The sequence below is a fragment of the Sander lucioperca genome, chromosome 24 (assembly GCF_008315115.2).
Source record: "Sander lucioperca isolate FBNREF2018 chromosome 24, SLUC_FBN_1.2, whole genome shotgun sequence".
NCBI classification, from domain to species: domain Eukaryota; kingdom Metazoa; phylum Chordata; class Actinopteri; order Perciformes; family Percidae; genus Sander; species Sander lucioperca.
The window spans coordinates 18,800,679-18,820,785 of record NC_050196.1 but is presented as its reverse complement, the minus strand read 5'-3'; the positions used below and the strand labels follow the sequence as shown (position 1 = coordinate 18,820,785).

General features: G+C 39.7%; 1 protein-coding gene and 1 long non-coding RNA gene across 2 annotated transcripts; both read left to right on the top strand.

Moving 5' to 3' along the window:
* The first annotated feature begins 8,479 nt into the window (after positions 1 to 8,479).
* Positions 8,480 to 9,815, top strand: LOC118494434. Its single transcript, XR_004896563.1, has 3 exons — positions 8,480 to 8,559; positions 9,502 to 9,606; positions 9,705 to 9,815. It is a non-coding gene; the product is annotated as an uncharacterized LOC118494434 (long non-coding RNA).
* A 90-nt stretch (positions 9,816 to 9,905) lies between these two features.
* On the top strand, positions 9,906 to 15,984 carry LOC118494516 (adhesion G-protein coupled receptor G7-like). The gene is made up of 12 exons (XM_035998828.1): positions 9,906 to 10,064; positions 10,337 to 10,425; positions 10,734 to 10,882; positions 11,059 to 11,163; positions 11,335 to 11,513; positions 12,092 to 12,244; positions 12,363 to 12,475; positions 12,578 to 12,948; positions 13,731 to 13,812; positions 14,428 to 14,574; positions 15,084 to 15,222; positions 15,796 to 15,984. Exons 1-12 carry the CDS (start codon positions 9,906 to 9,908, stop codon positions 15,964 to 15,966), a joined length of 1,857 nt encoding a protein of 618 aa, XP_035854721.1. The 3' UTR covers positions 15,967 to 15,984.
* The last annotated feature ends 4,123 nt before the right edge of the window (positions 15,985 to 20,107 follow it).

Sequence of the window (20,107 nt, the reverse complement as noted above, 5' to 3'; positions counted from 1 at the left end):
TGAGGCATGCGCGACTCACATCGGGTGGTGACAGTGGCAGTTATTCTCTCCTGAGGAAGCCATTACATGGCGAAACGTAAAAAAAAAATGGTTTAACCCAAACTAATCTCACTACTCATGTGTTTACCTAACAAATCCAACCAACAAAGGTAACGCATACGAGCCAATCAGAGGCAGAGTAGCGTATGAGCCAATCAGAGGCAGAGTAGGGCGGGACATTAAACACAGATTAGCTCCCTGGCTCCTTTCTTCTGGCTTTGGGTTACAAAAACATTAAAAAGATACAAAAAACGGCTATTCTCTATGTTTTTGTTGCTATTCTTTAACTTTTTGTTGTTATTCTCTATGTTTTTGTCATCCTTTCAAGTTGTTGTCCCTTTTTTTTTTGTTGATGTTTTAGTTTATCAAAGTAGTTGATGCTTTTCACCTTTTTATATCACTTTTTTCTACATTTTTGTTGCTTTTCTCAATGTTTTTGCCTTACTGTAGAACACATTAGATCTATAATAATAACTGTACTTGTAATTCCTGTGTCCTGGCTCCTGTTGTGTGTGTGTGTGTGTGTGTGTGTGTGTGTGTGTGTGTGTGTGTGTGTGTGTGTCCTGGCTCCTGTTGTTGTCTTGATTGTGGTTTTGGGGTTAAATATTTGAGGAAGTTAAATCCCAAGAGGTTAAACTCCAGCTGAGAGTGAACGGTTAATCAGTGACAAGCTGGATCTCTGACAGCTGATTGGTTTACAGGAAAAACTATCAGTCCTCCTCTTTTTTGACACAGGGGGGTCCAAGACTGAGAGAACCGAAATATTTTAACTCAAAATGTGCTGGAGATATCTGAGATTAAACACAAAGACTTTGTTTCATCAGTTATTCATTAAGATAGAGACTTTTTATAGAAAGTTTGTTTCGTCATTTGGAGTTTGAAAACAGTTTTCTGTCATTTTGGTTTGGTGCACAACTAACCAGGGCCAAAATGTATTGTGAACCTAAAATTGATGTGCGATGGGCCAGATCAAAATTTGCGAGGGGCCGCATTTGGCCCGCGTGCCTCTAGTTTGACACGTGCAATAAATCAAAAAGTTCAACTTTATTGCTACGACATTAAGCTGTGAAAACTGAAAGTGTTTTACAGGTTACGTTATGAATATAAACTCCAGATAACAAAGTTGAAACAAGGTGCTAAGTTGTGTGATTTGTTGTTGACTGAAGAGGAACTTTGAGCTTCTGAACTGTTTTATGATTTTATATTAAGACATTTATGGCACACGCTAACTCGTAAAATAGATCCTGCACGGCAGCAGCTCAGACGTGGGACCACAGCAACAAGTTCATGTTTAATAACCTGAAATTTAATCCAACGTCTCCGACATACAGCCGCTGATCAACATGGACTCTTGGGTCTTCTTCCTCTTGACTCTGGGTGAGAAAACTGCAGTTTGTGCTTTTATTTTGGGAGTTTTATTGGGAGTTTATGAGCTACAGTGATGGGATGTTGAGTTTATTTTCAGCGGCTTAAATCACAATTAATTCACCGTCAATAACAATATGCGTGTTCTTAATTTATACCAAAAATATCTGTGTATTAACAGTTGTGTGACTGTAATTCTGTAGCAGACATTGTCAATAGAACGTGATTCACAGTTGTATTTACTGTTTATTTTGAATTGCATTATGGGATCTTTATCTGTGCTCCGACAAGTAAAGTAAATACCATTATCCTAAATTATTACCAGGACTTGGATTAGCGAGAGTCTTACCCCCTTTACATGTACATGGTTATTTTGAAAAACTGAGACATTTCCCTTTGTTTACATGCAAACAGAGAATTCTCCTCTGAAAACTGTTCTTTCTAAAACCTCTGGCCAGAGTGGAGATTTTGGAAATCTTCGTTTGCATGTAAACTGAGACAAACGGAGGTTTAGGCAGTCGATGAAGTGAGGAACAGAAGAGAGAGGAAGTGAGTCGTTGCTGTTGTTGCTATTTTCTGGATTCTGATTGGCTAACACGGGCTTGAGCTTCTCGTTACACTGCCACCTACAGGTTTGGCGTGCTCTTGACGGCATTGACAGCATATATTCACGGATTCGTGGGTACGTGTAAACGAACACTTTTCTGAAAAAAAAAACTGTTTAAACAAGCGTAAAAAACTCAAATAAAGCTATAAATGAAATAAAAAACAGTTTAGTAAGAGCAGCTTTGTGTGAGAGAGTTTTAAATAACAGAAAATATTCTGTATTCTTACTGTAGCTACACACAAACATTTCTGTTTTTAATTACGGGACAAAGTCCGGGTAATGATCTGCTAGAACGTCTTTTGTTATTTTACAGATTAATTTCTTGTGAGTTTATGAATTACACTGTTGGGTTGTTGAGTTTATTTTCAGCAGCTTAAATCACAATTAATTCACTGTCAATGACAACACTTACGTTTCTTAATTCATCACTGCTTTGAATCTTCTTACTGAGCTTCTGAATTACACACTTTATCTGGTGTGTTCGAGGCTTTAAACAACGATTGTTAGGAGTTTTAGGGCTCTGTCTGGTCTGCATGTGTCTCATGTTTGTTACTTTGTCCCGGTACCAGTCTGACCAGTTGATCATGAACATCTTCTTTACTTTGGGATGATTGGTTGGTTTAACATCTCGTTGCTGCTTTCAGTTTCAGACCCAAACAACAAACAATGAAAATCTGCAGAATTTAGCTAAATGTTTTTGTACTTGGAGTGGAGACTTGTTAACAATGAGTTTAATTTAAATTTCGTAGACTTTAGAAAGTTAGTTTTGTAGACTTTAGCAAGTTTGTTTCCTAGACGTTAGAAAAACAAGAAAAAGTTTTGGGACCTTTAGTCATTAATACTTTCCTAGAACATGTTCCCTTTAAGTGATTGAATATGTTTTCTAATCAAACCATCAATAGAAATATATATATATATATATTTATATATATACGTACAACAACATACTAAAATAAAACTTTACAGAAGCTTCAGATTCACAAGTTGGAGGTATTTATATTTGTGAATTCCTTTTTAATAAATCAACAAGTTCAACTTTATTGCTATGACATTAAGCTGTGAAAACTGAAAGTGTTTTACAGGTTACGTTATGAATATAAACTCCAGATAACAAAGTTGAAACAAGGTGCTAAGTTGTGTGATTTGTTGTTGACTGAAGAGGAACTTTGAGCTTCTGAATTGTTTTATGATTTTTTATTGAGACATTTATGGTGCACACTAACTCATATATAAGATCCTGCCCTGCAGCAGCTCAGACGTGGGACCACAGCAACAAGTTAATGTTTAATAACCTGAAGTTTAATCCAACGTCTCCGACATACAGCCGCTGATCAACATGGACTCTTGGGCTTTCTTTCTTTTGACTCTGGGTGAGAAAACTGCAGTTTGTGCTTTTATTTTGGGAGTTTTATTGGGAGTTTATGAGCGACAGTGATGGGTTGTTGAGTTTATTTTCAGCGGCTTAAATCACAACTAATTCACCGTCAATAACAATACGTGCATTTCTTAATTTATCCCAAAAATATGTCTATTAATAGTTGTGTGGCTGTAATTCTGTAGCAGAAATTGTTAATAGAACGTGATTCACAGTTGTATTTACTGTTTATTTTGAATTACATTATGGGATCTTTATCTGTGTTCTGACAACTAACACAGTGAGATATTCACAAAAACCATTATCCTAAATTATAATAACCAGAACTTGTTGACGCGGTCCAGCGGCAAACGCCAGCAACCCATTGGAACATAGATGTCCTTCGCGCTGGCTGATTCCGGAGGAACATACAATGTAAACTTTCGTTCCGAGAAAATGGAGGAAAAGCTCATCATCGCTGTTGCTGGGTTTCCTAGCATTTATGATAGTTTTTTTGCATATAGGGACCAGTTAACGTTACCTGCCGGTCACATGGTCTCTAAACAGTCCGCTCACGGTGAAGTCCTGCACGGATCAACAGCTGGCGGCTGCTCGCTCTGCCTGCATGCTGCTGCGGTTCAGCGGCTAACGAGCGAGCTAACTGCTAACAGACACCGCTGCGACCAACAAACAATACAAATTCTGTCATTATATATGTAATTTATAAATGGTTTCTAGTGTCAATGTATTGGCCGTGCAGTGGCTGCTTGTGCTTTTTCTTCAATCATGTGTTGAACATGATCGAACATTGAATGCTGCCACGTCAAAGCATCAAAAAACTTCCCCGTACTTTTTGACAAGTGTCCTTGACCGGGCGGCCAGAGCCTCTTTGCAGCTCATGTCGGCCGCGGTGTGTATGTACAGTTATTAAGACAACTTGACATTAAACAGGATGACATTATGTTAACTTGTCATGACAAAAACAGAATGGCACTTAATGACATGTCATAAACATTTATGACACGATTATGTCGATACCTTCAAGTAAAGTGTTACCAAAAAGTGTATAAAACTGCTGTGTCAAAGCATACAAAAGGATAAAACAAAAACTGTTTAAACAAGCGTAAAAAATCCCTCATATAAAGCTATAAATTAAATAAAGAACAGTTCAGTAACAGCAGCTACGCACAAACATTTCTGTTTTTAATTATGGGACAAAGTCCAGGTAATGATCTGCTAGAACTTCTTTTGTTATTTTACAGATTCATTTCTTGTGAGTTTATGAATTACACTGTTGGGTTGTTGAGTTTATTTTCAGCAGCTTAAATCACAATTAATTCACCTTCAATGACAACACTTACGTTTCTTAATTCATCACTGCTTTGAATCTTCTTACTGAGCTTCTGAATTACACACTTTATCTGGTGTGTTCAAGGCTTTAAACAATGATTGTTAGGAGTTTTAGGGCTCTGTCTGGTCCGCCTGGGTCTCATGTTTTATTACTTCGTTGTTGCTGCTTTCAGTTTCAGACCCAAGCAAAATCTGCAGTTTTCAGCAGTGAGCCACAATGAAAATCTGCAGAATTTAGCAAAATGTTTTTCTGCTTGAAGTGGAGATGAGTTAACATTCTCAGTTTAATTTAAATTTTCAAAAACATCTGCAGAAAATCGGCTTTTGCATATTCCGTGTGGCCCTGGTTATCTATCCCTGATGTAAGATGGCATAAACATATTCTTTGTAAATTTTTACAATCATTCCCTGAAACAACCAAGCAGACCTACCTTGTTGCACCATCCAAATGTTCTTCAAAACTGGATATTTTCAGCGTGTAGTTTGCTAGTTTGAAGTTGTTTTTGTTTCCTGAAGAGAACAGAGTTTGAGAACGGAGACACGCAGAGAGAGGAAGGTTTATCCTGGAAATGTACTTCCGTAGATCCAGACTAGGTTTGGTATGAATATGATTTGGGAGTCAGGACTGAAGTTGTATCGAGACGAGAGGGAGTTAGATTTTTAAGTGTCGTGACACGTGCTAGTGGCATGCACTTCTGTATGCCAATGTTTCCTTTCCACGTTTTTTGTATTCCTAAACCCAATCCCGTTCTTCTTTTCCTAAACCGTAGCCTTGCGATAACACGTAACCTTGCGATAACACGCCACGTGGATTTAGAAAGTGCCACGTGGCGTGTATGTTTACGCTTTGACGTTGCAGACTGCTGTCCGCTGTATACAGTGTAGACATACACGTTTACGTTTATGCGAAGTCATGATATCACAAGTGCTTTTCATCATTAAAAGTATCAGAAATCTAATAAACAACCTAGGCTAAAATACTCTACCCTGCAACGTACCACAAACATGGCAGGCCTGGCCCTCCCCAACCTTAAAATGTACCATAGAGCCTTTCAGCTATGGGCCCTTAGAGTGTGGATGGACCCCTCATCTACAGTCCCATGGAGAGAAATAGAGCAAAACCTCACTGGAAGTCTAAGACTGCAAGACCTTGCCTTCACAGGTGTGTGTCCAAAAAAGTGTATGTTAGCCTGTGGCCCTATTATCACCAACACATTGACCAACTTTAAACAGGTGGAGGAGCAACTACGCTACACCAATAAGTGGTATTTGAACACGCTAATTTGGCACATACACATACACTTAATGTCTGGTAGCAAACCTTTTGTTTATAACCAGTGGAGTGACAGAGGTATTTATACTCTAGACCAGCTATTCAATGATGAAGGTATGTTAAGTTTTGAAGACCTGAGAGCTAGCTTTGAGGTCCCTAAGACATCCGTCTTCCTTTAGCTTCACTTAAGATCAGCCCTGAGGGGAACGTAATTAATTGGGAGACAGTTTGGGACATTTTCCACTGTTCCAAGAACCCAAATCACCAGCAGTTCCACTTCAACATATGTCACAGGACATACTGGACTCCTCAGAAGAGATACGTCTCTAAAGTCATTCCTACTGCCTACTTCACGTTCTGCCAACCTGGACAAACTGGAACTTTCCTGCACATGGTCTGGGAGTGTGAACAGGTGCATGAGTTCTGGAATAAAACAACATCAATAATATCTGATGTGATAGGATGTCGACTTCCTATTGACCTGATTGTTTTGTTACTTAATGATGACTCTAAATTACACCTACTTGGGAGACAAAAGAAAGTTTGGCTAGCCGGCTCAACAGCAACCAAGAAAATGATAGCTGAACGCTGGCTCCCGCCCACTCGCTTTGTGTAAATAGTGGTTGACGTATTTCCTAGACATAGTTGTGCATGAGCTCTCTACAGCAAGGATTAACAAAGCCAAGTCATCGACTATAGACCTATGGAAAAGCGCAGCAGCGCAGGTATCAGTCCTGAGATAAACAGAATGAGAACATGGATCCGTAATGCCTTATTACCACATTGCAGGCTGGTGGTGGTGGTGTCATGGTGTGGGGGATGTTTTCTTGGCACACTTTAGGCCCCTTAGTACCAATTGGGCATCGTTTAAATGACTATGCGACTATGAATATTGTTTGTAATAATATCTCCTGACAGCTGTTCATCTGGCCTGTAGAGCTGGAGCTCAGTCCACCACATCAGAAGCACCAAGTATCACCGACACAACAACAACAACAACAACAACCACCCCTGCTACCAATACTACTGCTCCTCCTCCTATTATTACTGACCCAACCGATGCTCCTGTAACATCATCAGCACCAAGTATCACCGACACAACAACAACCACCACCCCTGCTACCGATACTACTGCTCCTCCTCCTATTACTACTGACCCAACCGATGCTCCTGTAACATCATCAGCACCAAGTATCACCGACACAACAACAACAACAACAACCACCCCTGCTACCAATACTACTGCTCCTCCTCCTATTACTACTGACCCAACCGATGCTCCTGTAACATCATCAGCACCAAGTATCACTGACACAACAACAACAATACCAACCCCTGCTACCTATACTACTGCTCCTCCTCCTATTACTACTACTACGGCTTCTCCTCCTGCTACTACTGCTCCTCCTACTACTACTCCTCCTCCTACCTTTACTACTGCTGCTCCTACTACTACTACTCCTACTTCTACTGCTCCTCCTTCTCCTACTACTGCTCCTCCTCCTCCTCCTACTGCTCCTCCTACTACTGCTCCTCCTGCTACTACTGCTCCTCCTCCTGCTACTACTCCTCCTCCTGCTACTACTGCTCCTCCTCCTACTACTACTGCTGCTACTACTACTACTGCTCCTCCTCCTGCTACTACTCCTCCTCCTGCTACTACTGCTCCTCCTCCTACTACTGCTCCTCCTCCTACTACTACTGCTCCTCCTACTACTGCTGCTCCTCCTCCTACTACTACTTCTCTTCCTCCTTCTACTACTACTGCTCTTCCTCCTATTACTACTACTGCTGCTACTACTACTACTGCTCCTCCTCCTGCTACTACTCCTCCTCCTGCTACTACTGCTCCTCCTCCTACTGCTCCCCTTCCTACTACTCCTGCTACTACTACTACTCCTGCTACTACTGCTCCTCCTCCTACTGCTCCTCCTCCTACTACTGCTCTTCCTCCTTCTACTACTACTGCTGCTACTACTACTACTGCTCCTCCTCCTGCTACTACTACTGCTCCTCCTACTACTGCTCCTCCTCCTCCTCCTCCTACTACTGCTCCCCTTCCTACTACTCCTGCTACTACTACTACTCCTGCTACTACTGCTCCTCCTCCTCCTCCTCCTACTACTCCTCCTACTATTGCTCCTCCTCCTCCTACTACTCCTGCTCCTACTACTCCTATGTATACCGATACTACCGAGGTTACCATTGATCCTACTACTACACCTAGGCCTACTGCTCCTCCTACTACTCCTCCTCCTACTACTACTACTGCTGCTCCTCCTCCTACTACTGCTCATCCTCCTACTACTACTCCTCCTCCTCATACTACTATTACTACTACTAGGCCTACTGCTGCTCCTCCTGCTACTACTACTACTACTACTACTACTACTACACCTAGGCCTACTACTCCTCCTCATACTACTATTACTACTACAAGGCCTACCACTCCTCATCCTACTACTACTACTACGACGACCCCCCCTCCTCTGGTTTGTGAAAACGGAGGAAGACTTCTGAACGGTGTCTGTATCTGTCCGGACAACTGGACCGGAAAGAACTGCTCAGTAGGTAAGTCTGACTCATTTAAAAGAAAACTGTATTTCCTAAGTATTTAAATACCTGACAGTTTTTTCACTTCATGCTTCTCTGGAGGGCTAGGAACTGAAACCCGGTGACATTATGGCAATCTTTCTGTTGACTTTGTCTGCCCTCTGCTCCTAAATCTTATTCTCACTCAGAGTGGAAACCACCGTTTGGTGTAAGGTCATAAAACTCAGTCCCAGTCAGTCTTTCTCCCGTCTGGATGTACAGACAAAATCAAACATGTTTGGTATTATCCAAAGTTTGAAGTTAAATCATGTGAACATTCTCAACAACCAATGGGTGCTCTCCCTCCAGCACCAAACAGGAAGCAGCAAACGGCTACAGCCAGTGTTGTTTATGGTTGCTAAGGCGCAGCATCATACAATCATCATCAAATACAATCGAGGATAAAAACACAAAGTCTTATTTCCATTGCGGTCCTCAACACATAACATCAAGTTAAGACAAGACACTTACAGAGTGTGTGATAATCACAATAATCAATAATGACATAACAAACAAAAATAAAAAAGGTTACTGGCCCCCTGCTCTATTCTGCTACCCTCTCTAGTAACCAGGCCTTGATTCTCTTTTTGAAAGAGTTCATGCTGGAAATTACTTTAATTGCCGGTCTAACTTGTTCAACCCTTCTGAAGTGAGTCATCCAGCGGAGATTTACTGGCCGATAAACACAGACCTCCGGGTTAGAAAAACAATACTTTTAAACCGGTGCCTGAACAGATATTTTATAAAAAGATGCTTACCATCCACTAGAGACTGTGAAAAGCACCGGTAACGGAAATAACCCAAACGATACCGAGCCCTGCTCCTCAGTGGATTCACCTTTTCCATTTTAGAGTTTGGGCTCCATTTCCAAGTCAAACTGAGCAACAAAATCTTCATCTTTTGTTAAACTTGGTCTTCCAGCGAGTTTCTGCGAAGCCCAGAAGGTGGGGAAATTCAACTTCCCACAAACACCCATCGGCTGGTACGCTTATTCTAAGGAAAAATGTCTTCCAGGAACGCATGCCGGTAAGTTTGATTAGTTACTGTCTCCAGTTAGTTATCTCCATCCATCAGGTCTCCCATAATGCACTGCTGTTTTAGAGTCTTTTACCATTTCCTTGCAGCGGGTAAACCCCAGGCTTCGACCAGATGTTCCAAAAGGAACATAACCGCGAGTTTCCAGGATCCGCCGCGCGTCCTCGAGTGTGGACAGACGCTTGCCGACATTCTACAAAATGTGAGTCAACAGGGAAGAAAAAGGCTGAACAAAAAACTATCGCAGGCGGGTTAAGGACAATAGACTTCAGGGAAGAGATACCTGAAAAATGTGTTTCCTTTCTCAGCTGACTGGCTCGGCAAATTTAGAGGTGCTGGCGGAGAGTGCTCAGATTCTGACGTCCCAACCTGAAGATCTGACGGCTGAGGAAGTGACGATGGCCGCACAGATCGCCGACACGCTGCTGTCGTCTGTGAACGTCTCACAGGTACGAAACAACAAACCTACAGAGAAACAACTCTTGCACTTTTAAACCTGAGTTACAATGAGTTTTGACTGCTGTCTACCAACGCCACAGAGGTACGAAACAACAAGAAGAAACTCACAACAAAGATACACATCTTAAACTTAGACGTACGTAAACATAGCAGAAGATACTCCTTTTTTAACTCAAATGTAGCAGAGGAGATGAAGCTCGAGTCTTAACGATACTTTGTGTGTGTAGCAGAGACTTCATTGTTGAAACTGTGTGTGTTTCAGAGCGTGAGGGAGGCAGCGGTAGCGACTGTCAGCCAGATTCTGAACGCCGACCCCCCAGATAACAACCAGGAAAACAGCGCTACTCTCAGGTAAAATACTCTTTGTTTTCAGAAGCACGCTGACGATATATATGATATACAAGACAATATATTTCTGTGTTGTGTGCAGCCTGACACTGACCCTAACCTAGCTGTAGGCTGTGTATATCTTTATATATTCCTGTATATATGTGTATATTTTTTTATATATTCCTGTATATGTGTGTATATCTTAATATATTCCTGTATATATGTGTGTATATTTGACTATATGTTCCTGTATATATGTGTGTATATATGACTATATATTCCTGTATATATGTGTGTATATATGATTATATATTTGTGTATATTTGCAGCCTGACGCGGACCCTGTCCAGCCTGTCGGTGAACCTGAGTCTGATCTCTGATCAGTTTGATTCTAAGTTGGTTCAGCCAAACATTGCGGTCCAGTCGGCTCAGATCTCGGCGGCCGACACTCGGGGAGTCCAGTTCACCGCGCTGTCAGGTGACTATTATCAGCCAATCAGCAGCCTCTCAGGGTCTGCTCCTTTAACCAGGGGTCAAAGGTCTAAAAAGAGACAAATCTATCAAATAAATTCTTGACATTTTGTGTCAAATTAATAAACTTTTATTCTGAAAATATCTCCTCTAACTAACGTCCGTTTCTCTCGGTGCGTTCAGGAACATCTGGAAGTTTCGTTGCCGACCACATCCAGCTGGACACCAACACATCCGCCGACCCTGACTTCATTGCCGACGCCGTCGTTCACCTCCAGTTCCCCCCAGGTGAGTTTCTTCAGAAAACTAAACTTTGTGCTGCGTTTTTTGACCATTTTTCGACAGTTTTTTGACTATTTTACGACTACTTTATCGACTTTTTAAAAACTTTTTTTCAACTTTGTTTTAATGTGAATGTGTGAAACTAACTCCAGAGTTAAATGTGTGTGTGGTGTTTAGGCGGCGCTGCCGGCGGTCTCCAGACTCCATCCAACGTGTCTGTGGGTTTCGTCCTCTACCAGAACGACCACTTCTTCCGCTCGCAGCGCTACAGGCGGCGACGGGCCTCCGTCAGGGTCCTCTCGGCCACTGTCGGCGGTCTGGAGCCACAACAGGTCCAGATGCTCTTCAGACCAACGGTAACAAGATTTGGCTGCTTTTTCCAACATTTGGCCCTTTTTGTGCAACATCCTTATTTGGTGGAAATTCAATTTTGATGCCATTTTTGTCACATTTTCATGACATTTTATGTGCAGTTTCTTGGCCATGTTTTCATCCACTTTGATGCTTTTATTGTGCCACAGTTTGGGGTTTGGCCCTTTCCCAAAGTTTCTGTGGCTATTTTCTGTTTTTGCCGCTCTTCTCTCACACTGACACACAAAGATAATTTATCTGAACACACTGCCACAAAAACACCATTAATAAAAAGCGGCAAAAACAGAAAATATCAACGTTGCTATTTTTTAGTCGAAAAATAGTCAAAAAACTGTCAAAAAAAAGTTTGACTATTGTTGACAGTTTTTGAATTTTTTTTGCCTATTTAAAAACATTTTTTCGACTGTTTATCGACCGTTTTTCAACTATTTTTCACCTTTTTTTCCACCTATTTTTCTCCTTTTTAAAAACGTTTTTTGACAAAAAAAAAAAAAAAATAGCAACGTTGCTATTTTCTGTCCCGATCAATAAAGTTTTAGATGTTTCTGTGGTTGTTTTTCAGCTTCTGAACGGTATGTCTTTGTGGGACTTCTCGTGTGTTTTTTGGAACTACACTTTGGATGACTGGAGCACGGCTGGCTGCTGGAAGGGAAACGCTTCAGACGGAGTCCTCCGATGTTACTGCAATCACACAACCAACTTTGCTGCTCTCTGGGTGAAGAAACATGCTCACAAGTTTCACTTCACACTCAACGTTTCATATATTTCAAGGTATATCAAAGTGAGTCTTGTAGAAAGCTTGTTGAAAACTCTATTGTGTGTTTGTGTTTCAGTCCTTCAAAGAGAATTATGAATATGCAGAAGCACTGGATATGCTTTCTAAAGTTGGACTTTATTTGTCATTCCTGGGTTTGGTTGTTACAATAATTCACCACATTACGGACAAGTAAGACATTATTTATCATATTATATATAATTTATTGTCTAGGTGAATATTCTTAGGACTTATCTCTTATTAGTTCGACTCTATACCTAAAATGTAACGATCTGTGAACAGGGGCGAATGGAAGAACTACAGGAACACCCAGATTGCTTTGCTGAGTATATGGTTCAGCCTGCTGGCCTTCATCATCACTTTCCTCTCTGGCGTCACAAACAGCCAAAAGACAGACCTCCAACAGAATGCTGTCGACGACGACGCAGTGCGCAACACCGAGACCAACGACGTTCCGGACTCTGACGAATACGTGGCGGCTGACAGTGGCGCATGTTCGGCGGTGACGGCGCTGCTTCACTTCTTCTTGTTAGCTACGTTCACGTGGAACAGCGTGTACGCCACACAGGAGGTGCTGCTCTTTCGCAAGAAGCGCCAGAACCTGCCACCGTACTGGTCGCCGCTCAGCGCCACCATAGGATGGGGTACGACTTTAAAGTTTTACTTTAGAGGATTTAACTCTTTAGATGACATGTGAGAAGAGAAACGAAATGGCGTAATGGTACAAAACGTTTTTTGCTTTTTGTTGCTTAATAGAAGATAATAAACTCAGCAAAAAAAGAAACGCCCCATTTTTCAGGACACATTGTAATGGTTTAAAGTATGTTTTCCATGCTTGTTCAAGAAACCATAAACAATTAATGAACATGCACCTGTTTAATGGTCGAAAAGACAATAACAGCTTAAGGGCCATAGGCAATTATGGTCACAGTTAAAAGAAAATTACTACAGGGAGACAGGAAGCACAGCTGATTGTCCTCCTGATTGTCCAGTGGCAGACCACGTGTAACAACACCTGCATAGGATCGGTACATCCGAATATCACACCTGCGGGACAGGTACAGGATGGCAACAACAACCGCAAGACCTGGCCAGTCTGGTGCAGTACATGAGGAAGAGATGCACTGCAGTACTTAATGCAGCTGGTGGCCACACCAGATACTGAGGGCTACTTTGATTCTGAGTTTTGGTTCAGGGACACATTATTCCATTTATGTTAGTCACATTCATTGTTCAGTTTATGTCTTAGTTGTTAAATCTTTTAATGTTCATGCAAATATTTGCATATGTTAAAAAACACCATTAATCTGCACACACTGCCACAAAAACACTGTTAATCTGCACACACTGCCACACAAGCACAAATATGACATTCATTTAAATGAAAAAAATCTAAATACCTCTTTAACTTCCTCTTTCCTGTCAGGAGTCCCAGCTGTCATCGTGGCGATCACACTGGCAATCGCCTACAGGGTGAAAAACCCTCTAGGATATAGACAGGAGGAATTGTGGGTATAATTATTCATTCATTATCTGTTCAACTTTTCTTTAAATTCTTACTTTTGGTTTCTTTGTAAACTTTTGATCTTGTTGCACTTCATTAAACTTTTTTGGCGTTTTATTTTTTTTGACATTCTGATGCTTATTTTAAAGTTTTTGTCACTTTTTATAAAATTTTTGCCATTTTTTTCTCAATATTTTTTCAATGTTTTTTTCTGCCTTTTTGACATTTTAATGTGTTTTTTTTTAAGTAATTTTGGTTTCTTTGGAAACTTTGGATCTAAATTAAATAAACTTCTGTGTGTTTGATCTTTAACACAGTTGTTATATTTGTTGTTGACGCTTTTTTTTACATTTTGGATGTTTGTTTTAAGCCGTTCTTGATGCTTTATGTGATGTTGAAACAGAAATGTTGTTAGGCCTACATTAACTTGTAAACAGAAATAATCGATTATGGCCCGGCCGATTATCGATGCAGCATCGTCCATGTCCACGATTTGATGCATCGATTATTTGATTAATTTCAACACGTCTAGTGTATATATATATATATATATATATATATATATATATATATATATATATAATTAATGATATATGTTGTTATTGTTTACTGTTTAAAGTTGCTGGCTGGCAGCGCTGGATAAATCCAAAGAATTTGACTTTGGGAAGCCGATGTTTTGGGGTTTCCTGCTTCCTATCGGTTTGATTCTGATCTACAACATCGTTCTGTTGGTTCTGGTCTCTCGGACCGACACCGCCTTCAAGAGGTAACACCCCTCCCCTCCCTCACCCCCCAAAACTTTAACAGGTAACACCCCAGACTACTATTCTCAAAATATAAAAAAAGATTCTGACTTTTATTCAGAAAGTGTTAAACTACTTTCCTTCAAATATTCTGACATTTTTTAAATATCAAATACATTTATAATATTTTTAAAATATTTTTTATATTCTCATTTTTTTTTTTTTTAAATTTCTGACTTTCTTTATGAAAATATTCCCAATTCTTTTTTTCTTGTAAATTACACTTTTTCTAATTTTTTTTCCTGTGCCTTTTACAATTTTTTTCACCTATAAAATTAGTATGGTCTGTCCTAGACCCAACATTTTCTTTCAAAATATTGTGACTTTTTAAAATCTGAATTATTATTATTAATTTTCTGACCTTTTTCTTGTAATATTTTTAAATTAATTACTTATTAAAAAAGTAAATATTTCTCCTATAGAACAAGAAATATTTTATAAATTATATAAACTTTGTTTTGTGTTTCTGCAGCATCAGGAAGTTCCTGAACAGTTTTTCTCTGGCCGTGTTACTCGGTCTGTCCTGGACTCTGGGTTACCTGGTGCTGGTTACCACAGGAACTGCCCACGTGGTGGTCAGCATCATCTTCTGCCTCTGCACCACCACACAGGTGAGTCAGATATCAATCTAAGGGCATGCAGAGGAAGCCACATACATATAAATTTATAAATGATATCCCCATAATACAAAACTGATAGAAACGGAGCAATCTGTTTCCTACAACTTTGGGTGATGCAAGATTTACCCAAAATACCCAGAAACTTGTAGCTGGAAACTTTTTCAATTTGTGTCCCATCAAAAATGGATGAAGGCTTTTCTGACGCTGAAGCCTGTTTTTGTCTACGTTTTGTCGACTTTTTGTCACCATTTTTTTGCTGCTTTGTTGGCGCTTTTTTGCCACATTTTTAAAGCCTGTTTTTGTCGACGTTTTGTCACCTTTTCGGTCACTTTTTGGGCTTTTTTTTGCAGCTTTGTTGGCGCTTTTTTGTAGCCTTTTTGCCACTTTCTGAAACCTGTTTTTGTTGTTTTGTTACCTTTTTGTCGATGTTTCTGACACATTTATATCAGTTTTGGGGCGTTTTTTTTTTTTGCTGCTTTGTTGTTGTTCTTTTGATTACCAAAACATCTGACTAAGTTCTTTGAGTTTTAGGCTCCAGATAAACTCTCTGTTTTTGTGTTTCAGGGGCTCCTTATATTCATCCTGTTCACCGCCATTAGGCCGAGCTTCAGAGGCCGCGTGTCACGATCCGTTCGGATCATCTCGTCTGTCAACATCCAACTCAAACAGTTTAAATATAATGTGCAGAGAGACTGGACCAGCTCTAACGAGTCCTACAAAGTCCGGATAGACTAACAAGTCTTTTTTTTTTGGGGGGGGGGGGGGACACACTGAGCAACCCGTTGTAGCAATTTCTGTCTCAAAATATTTGACTTTTGTTATGAAAATATTGATAGTTTTTCCTCTTAAAATATTGGGAGTTTTATTCTGAAAATGTTCACTTTTATTCTGAAAATATATTTTTCTCCTAAAAAAATATTGGGACTTTTATTCTGAAAATATTCGACTTTTATTCTGAAAATGTTTCTTTTTTTCTCTCAAAATTTTGGGACTTTTTTTTCTGAAAATATTCAACTTTTATTCTGAACATTTTGATATTTTTTGCATCAAACTTGTTGAACTTTTATTCAGACACAGAAACAGAGTTAAAAAAGAAGTCTTACCTTCAGATGATTCAGCCAGGATCCACTGGAGGGACTACACTTCCCAGAATGCATTGGAATCCCTCAGGACAGAGCTGTATATATAGAGAGTTTGGCCAACTCAAATCATGGGCGCCATATTGGATACCATCGTCAGATGACTACAGTGTGACCCTATGGGGCGAATATGCTATCTTGAAATAGATCGGTTATTTTCACCTTAAACAGGCATATACATGTTATTATCAACCTTTGTCAATATGTAAAAGGCCCTTACGGAAATATTCCAGTGTATATTTAACTTCTATATTGTAAATGGGCCTCTTAAAAAGCTCGCCGAAACTCTACTGCCAAAGTTGCTGGGTGGCTTGGCAATGTTAGCTAATGGCCGCTAGCATACAGGCTAACTATAGCCAGTTAGCTTTGTGTGTAACCTGACAAAAACCCACCAATCTCGTAGGAGCGAAGCTTAATATTTCATTCAATAAAATGATGGTACAAAAGGAGCACTAATGCCACAGGTCTTATGTTGACAACGTGGATGCAGTTATAGGAAACTCCGAAGGCAGTCATAATATTTACCTAGCAGGCTAAGCTAACGCTGTTGTGCTAATGTTAGCTAACGTTGGCGTGTATAAACTTGTGAAAAGCCGAACAACATCCTCGTCCAAGCTGTTTCACTTTCCCTCCAATATTATTATGAAGATAATAAAGACACCTGGACTCAGTCGAGACCAAAAGCCATATGACTATGGCAAGATCACAAGCATTTAGGTACATGGAGTGTTAGCAAAAAGCTAACACTAGCATAAGGTAAACTTCAAACTTCATGCATTTCTAAAGCAGTGTTAGAACTTTTTTGACAGCATGGTATTACTATATTTGTCCTATGTAATTTGTTATCATATCGAAGAGAGAAAGAGAGATAGAGAGATAGAGAGATTTACCTCACACAATAATGAACAGCTCCCATACTTTTTGCCTTTTTGGTTCACGGGGGCACCAAACGTGCAACAGTTGGGCATTTTTTCCTTGATTTTTGTCATTTTTTAAATAATTTATTAAATTCATCCACTATTCCCTACGCTATGTCAATGGGAATCAGATGATTGTTGGTATCAAACATAGAGTCCACGAAACACGTGACCACCTCGGAACCAATCGCATAACGGGATAGCTCAGAACATTCGATTCCCTAGTTGGCCATACTATCCATATAACATTTCCCAGAATGCAGTGAAATCCCTTTAGGAGAAGCCAGAAGGATCCACTAGAGGGACTACACTTCCCAGAATGCATTGTAATCCCTCAGGAGAAGCCAGAAGAGCAGCTGAGAAGAAAAGAGAACAAATCAAAAGTTTGAAATCTGATTTTAATGTTTTTTTTAAAGGCAATTTTCTTTTATTTATTGTTCAGTAAAGACTCAGAGAATTGTTTCTTTGTTTCTTTGTACTTTGATGCTACGTTTTACTTTCACAGTAAAATAAATTAATTCTCCCATCAAATTGTCCTTCAATATTTTATAGATGGTTATAATGGTCTAAACTGGACTTTTACAGGAGACAAAAAAGCTACAGAAAAGAGCCAATGGGAGGCGAGGATTTCTGCTGGTTTAGTTGTTGGAGACAGAGATACACCAGAGGGAGACAAACTCACACAAATCATCTTCATCATCTTTATCATCTTTATCACTCTCTCTGTTCTCATTGGTTCTGAAGAAGAAAAGGTTTTTTTTTTTGTTTTATTGGAACTACAGCTCACACTTTGGTGGTCACACTGGTCAGGAGCAGGCTAGCTCTTAGCCTGGCTGTTAGCCTGGTCAGGAGCAGGCTAGCTCTTAGCCTGGCTGTTAGTCTGGTCTGGAGCAGGCTAGCTGTTAGCCTGGTCAGGAGCAGGCTAGCTGTTAGCCTGGTCTGGAGCAGGCTAGCTGTTAGCCTGGTCTGGAGCAGGCTAGTTGTTAGCCTGGTCTGGAACAGGCTAGCTATTAGCCTGGTCTGGAGCAGGCTAGCTGTTAGCCTGGTCAGGAGCCTGGTCTATCTTTGTGTAGTTGAGTCCCCAGTCAGAGTTGTGTTAGTTTCTCTGCAGCTTTCTGCTCTCAAACTAAGCTAACAGGTCAAAAGGTGTCAGACGGCTTCCATTACCTTCAGCTGGAGCTTCAGAGGAAACTGACTGCAACACAACCTGTGTGAAAGTAAACTTGAAACAGGAAACGCCGTGAACACGAGTCGCATGTTAATAAAGATCAGCTGGGGCACGTTTTCTTGTTTTATTTCTTTATTCGGAGTACAGATATACAAACAAACAAATAAACAAGACCTAGGAGCTTCTACATAACTAATCAACATAAAGAAGAAAATACAATAAGAGAAAAAAAAAATCAATGTAATGGCTTTTTTATTTCACTGTTTCCATGACTTAAAATATCTACATTTATGGATCAAATGTTTCCCTACACACACACACACACACACACACACACACACACACACACACACACACACATTGATGGAAACACTTCTAATTCAATTTGTTTTTTGCAACATTTTAAAAGTTTGCTCAAAATTGGCTTGATCAATGATGTTTGTAGATTAACTTCCAATAGAGAAGCACCTGCTGATGGAAAGCAGAAAGTCTGATGGGTAATGAATTGCAACTGAAACACGTCCTTCAAGATCAAGATAAAGTAAACTTTATTATTCTTTCTACAGCCAGCAGAGAACAGCAGACAGCCATCCATACACAACATAACATACATTCATATTTCATAGATGAATAGGTAGAAAAAAAACAACTAAGATATCAGCATGAAACTTCCCCAGTTGATTACTGACATTAAGACAAATATCTTTTGTATTACAAGTTTTTTCAAAGTTTTATGTTCAAATATGCAAATAAGGTAGTATCTCATTAAAATATATGCTAATTTACATATATTTCCAGAAGAGAAATCTGAACATTGGATAAAGTCAGATTCAAAATTCTAATTTCATTTTGTTGACATATTAGAGTCAAAGGTTTTTTCAGAGGGGATTTTGGATATCTCTTTTTATCATTCCCATTAATCAGAAAATAACTGTCAACAGCCATAAAAAATCCATTTTCGCCCCGTTTTTAGGTCTAAAATGTTGTATAAATCAGACCGAGTGATATATGGACAAACCCCTCTGTAGAAAGCTTAAGAATATACATAGGAATACAACTGGAAAGTTTGGTGTATGTACAGTAAGTGCTGCTGAAGTGTAGATTTCTGGCTCAGAGTATGAGAAAAAAACATGTATAAATTACATGTAGGTATTAATGAGACCAATGCAACAGGTACAAATGAGCTCTTCCATCTCTTGGTGTTACACCTGCTCATTTTTCAAAATAAGAGACCCAAACCAGCAGATACAAGAGGAAGTTAACTTGTGTTATCTTCCCGTCGTTCCATGCAACTTGGTGTTTTTCTGGGTTGAAATTTCAACATTTTGTTATTTTTTCGACACTTTTCAACGTTTTTGACGATTTTATTCAAATTTTTGTCACTTTTTTCCAACTTTTTGGCATTTTTTAAATTGTTTTTTGTCGCTTTTTCCGATGTTTTTTTCCCCCACTTTTTTCCAATTGTTTTGTAACTATTTTTTTTAACACCTTTGCCGATGTTTTTGATGTTTTTTTTTTTGTCACTTTTTCAATTTTTTTTTAAGATTATTTTTTGGGTCTTTTCCGCCTTTAATTGACAGGAACTGCTAGGTAAGAAAGGGGGGAGAGAGGGGGAAGACATGCAGGAAATCGTCACAGGTCGGACTCGAACC

What these genes read in the sequence shown, in the direction of transcription:
- LOC118494516 (XM_035998828.1), top strand. Translation starts at nt 9,906, where the DNA reads ATGTGTTTCCTTTCTCAGCTGACTGGCTCGGCAAATTTAGAGGTGCTG. An exon ending in CGTCTGTGAACGTCTCACAG is followed by an intron (nt 10,065 to 10,336) that starts GTACGAAACAAC and finishes TGTGTGTTTCAG; the next exon opens with AGCGTGAGGGAGGCAGCGGT. An exon ending in ATTCACCACATTACGGACAA is followed by an intron (nt 12,476 to 12,577) that starts GTAAGACATTAT and finishes AATGTAACGATC; the next exon opens with TGTGAACAGGGGCGAATGGA.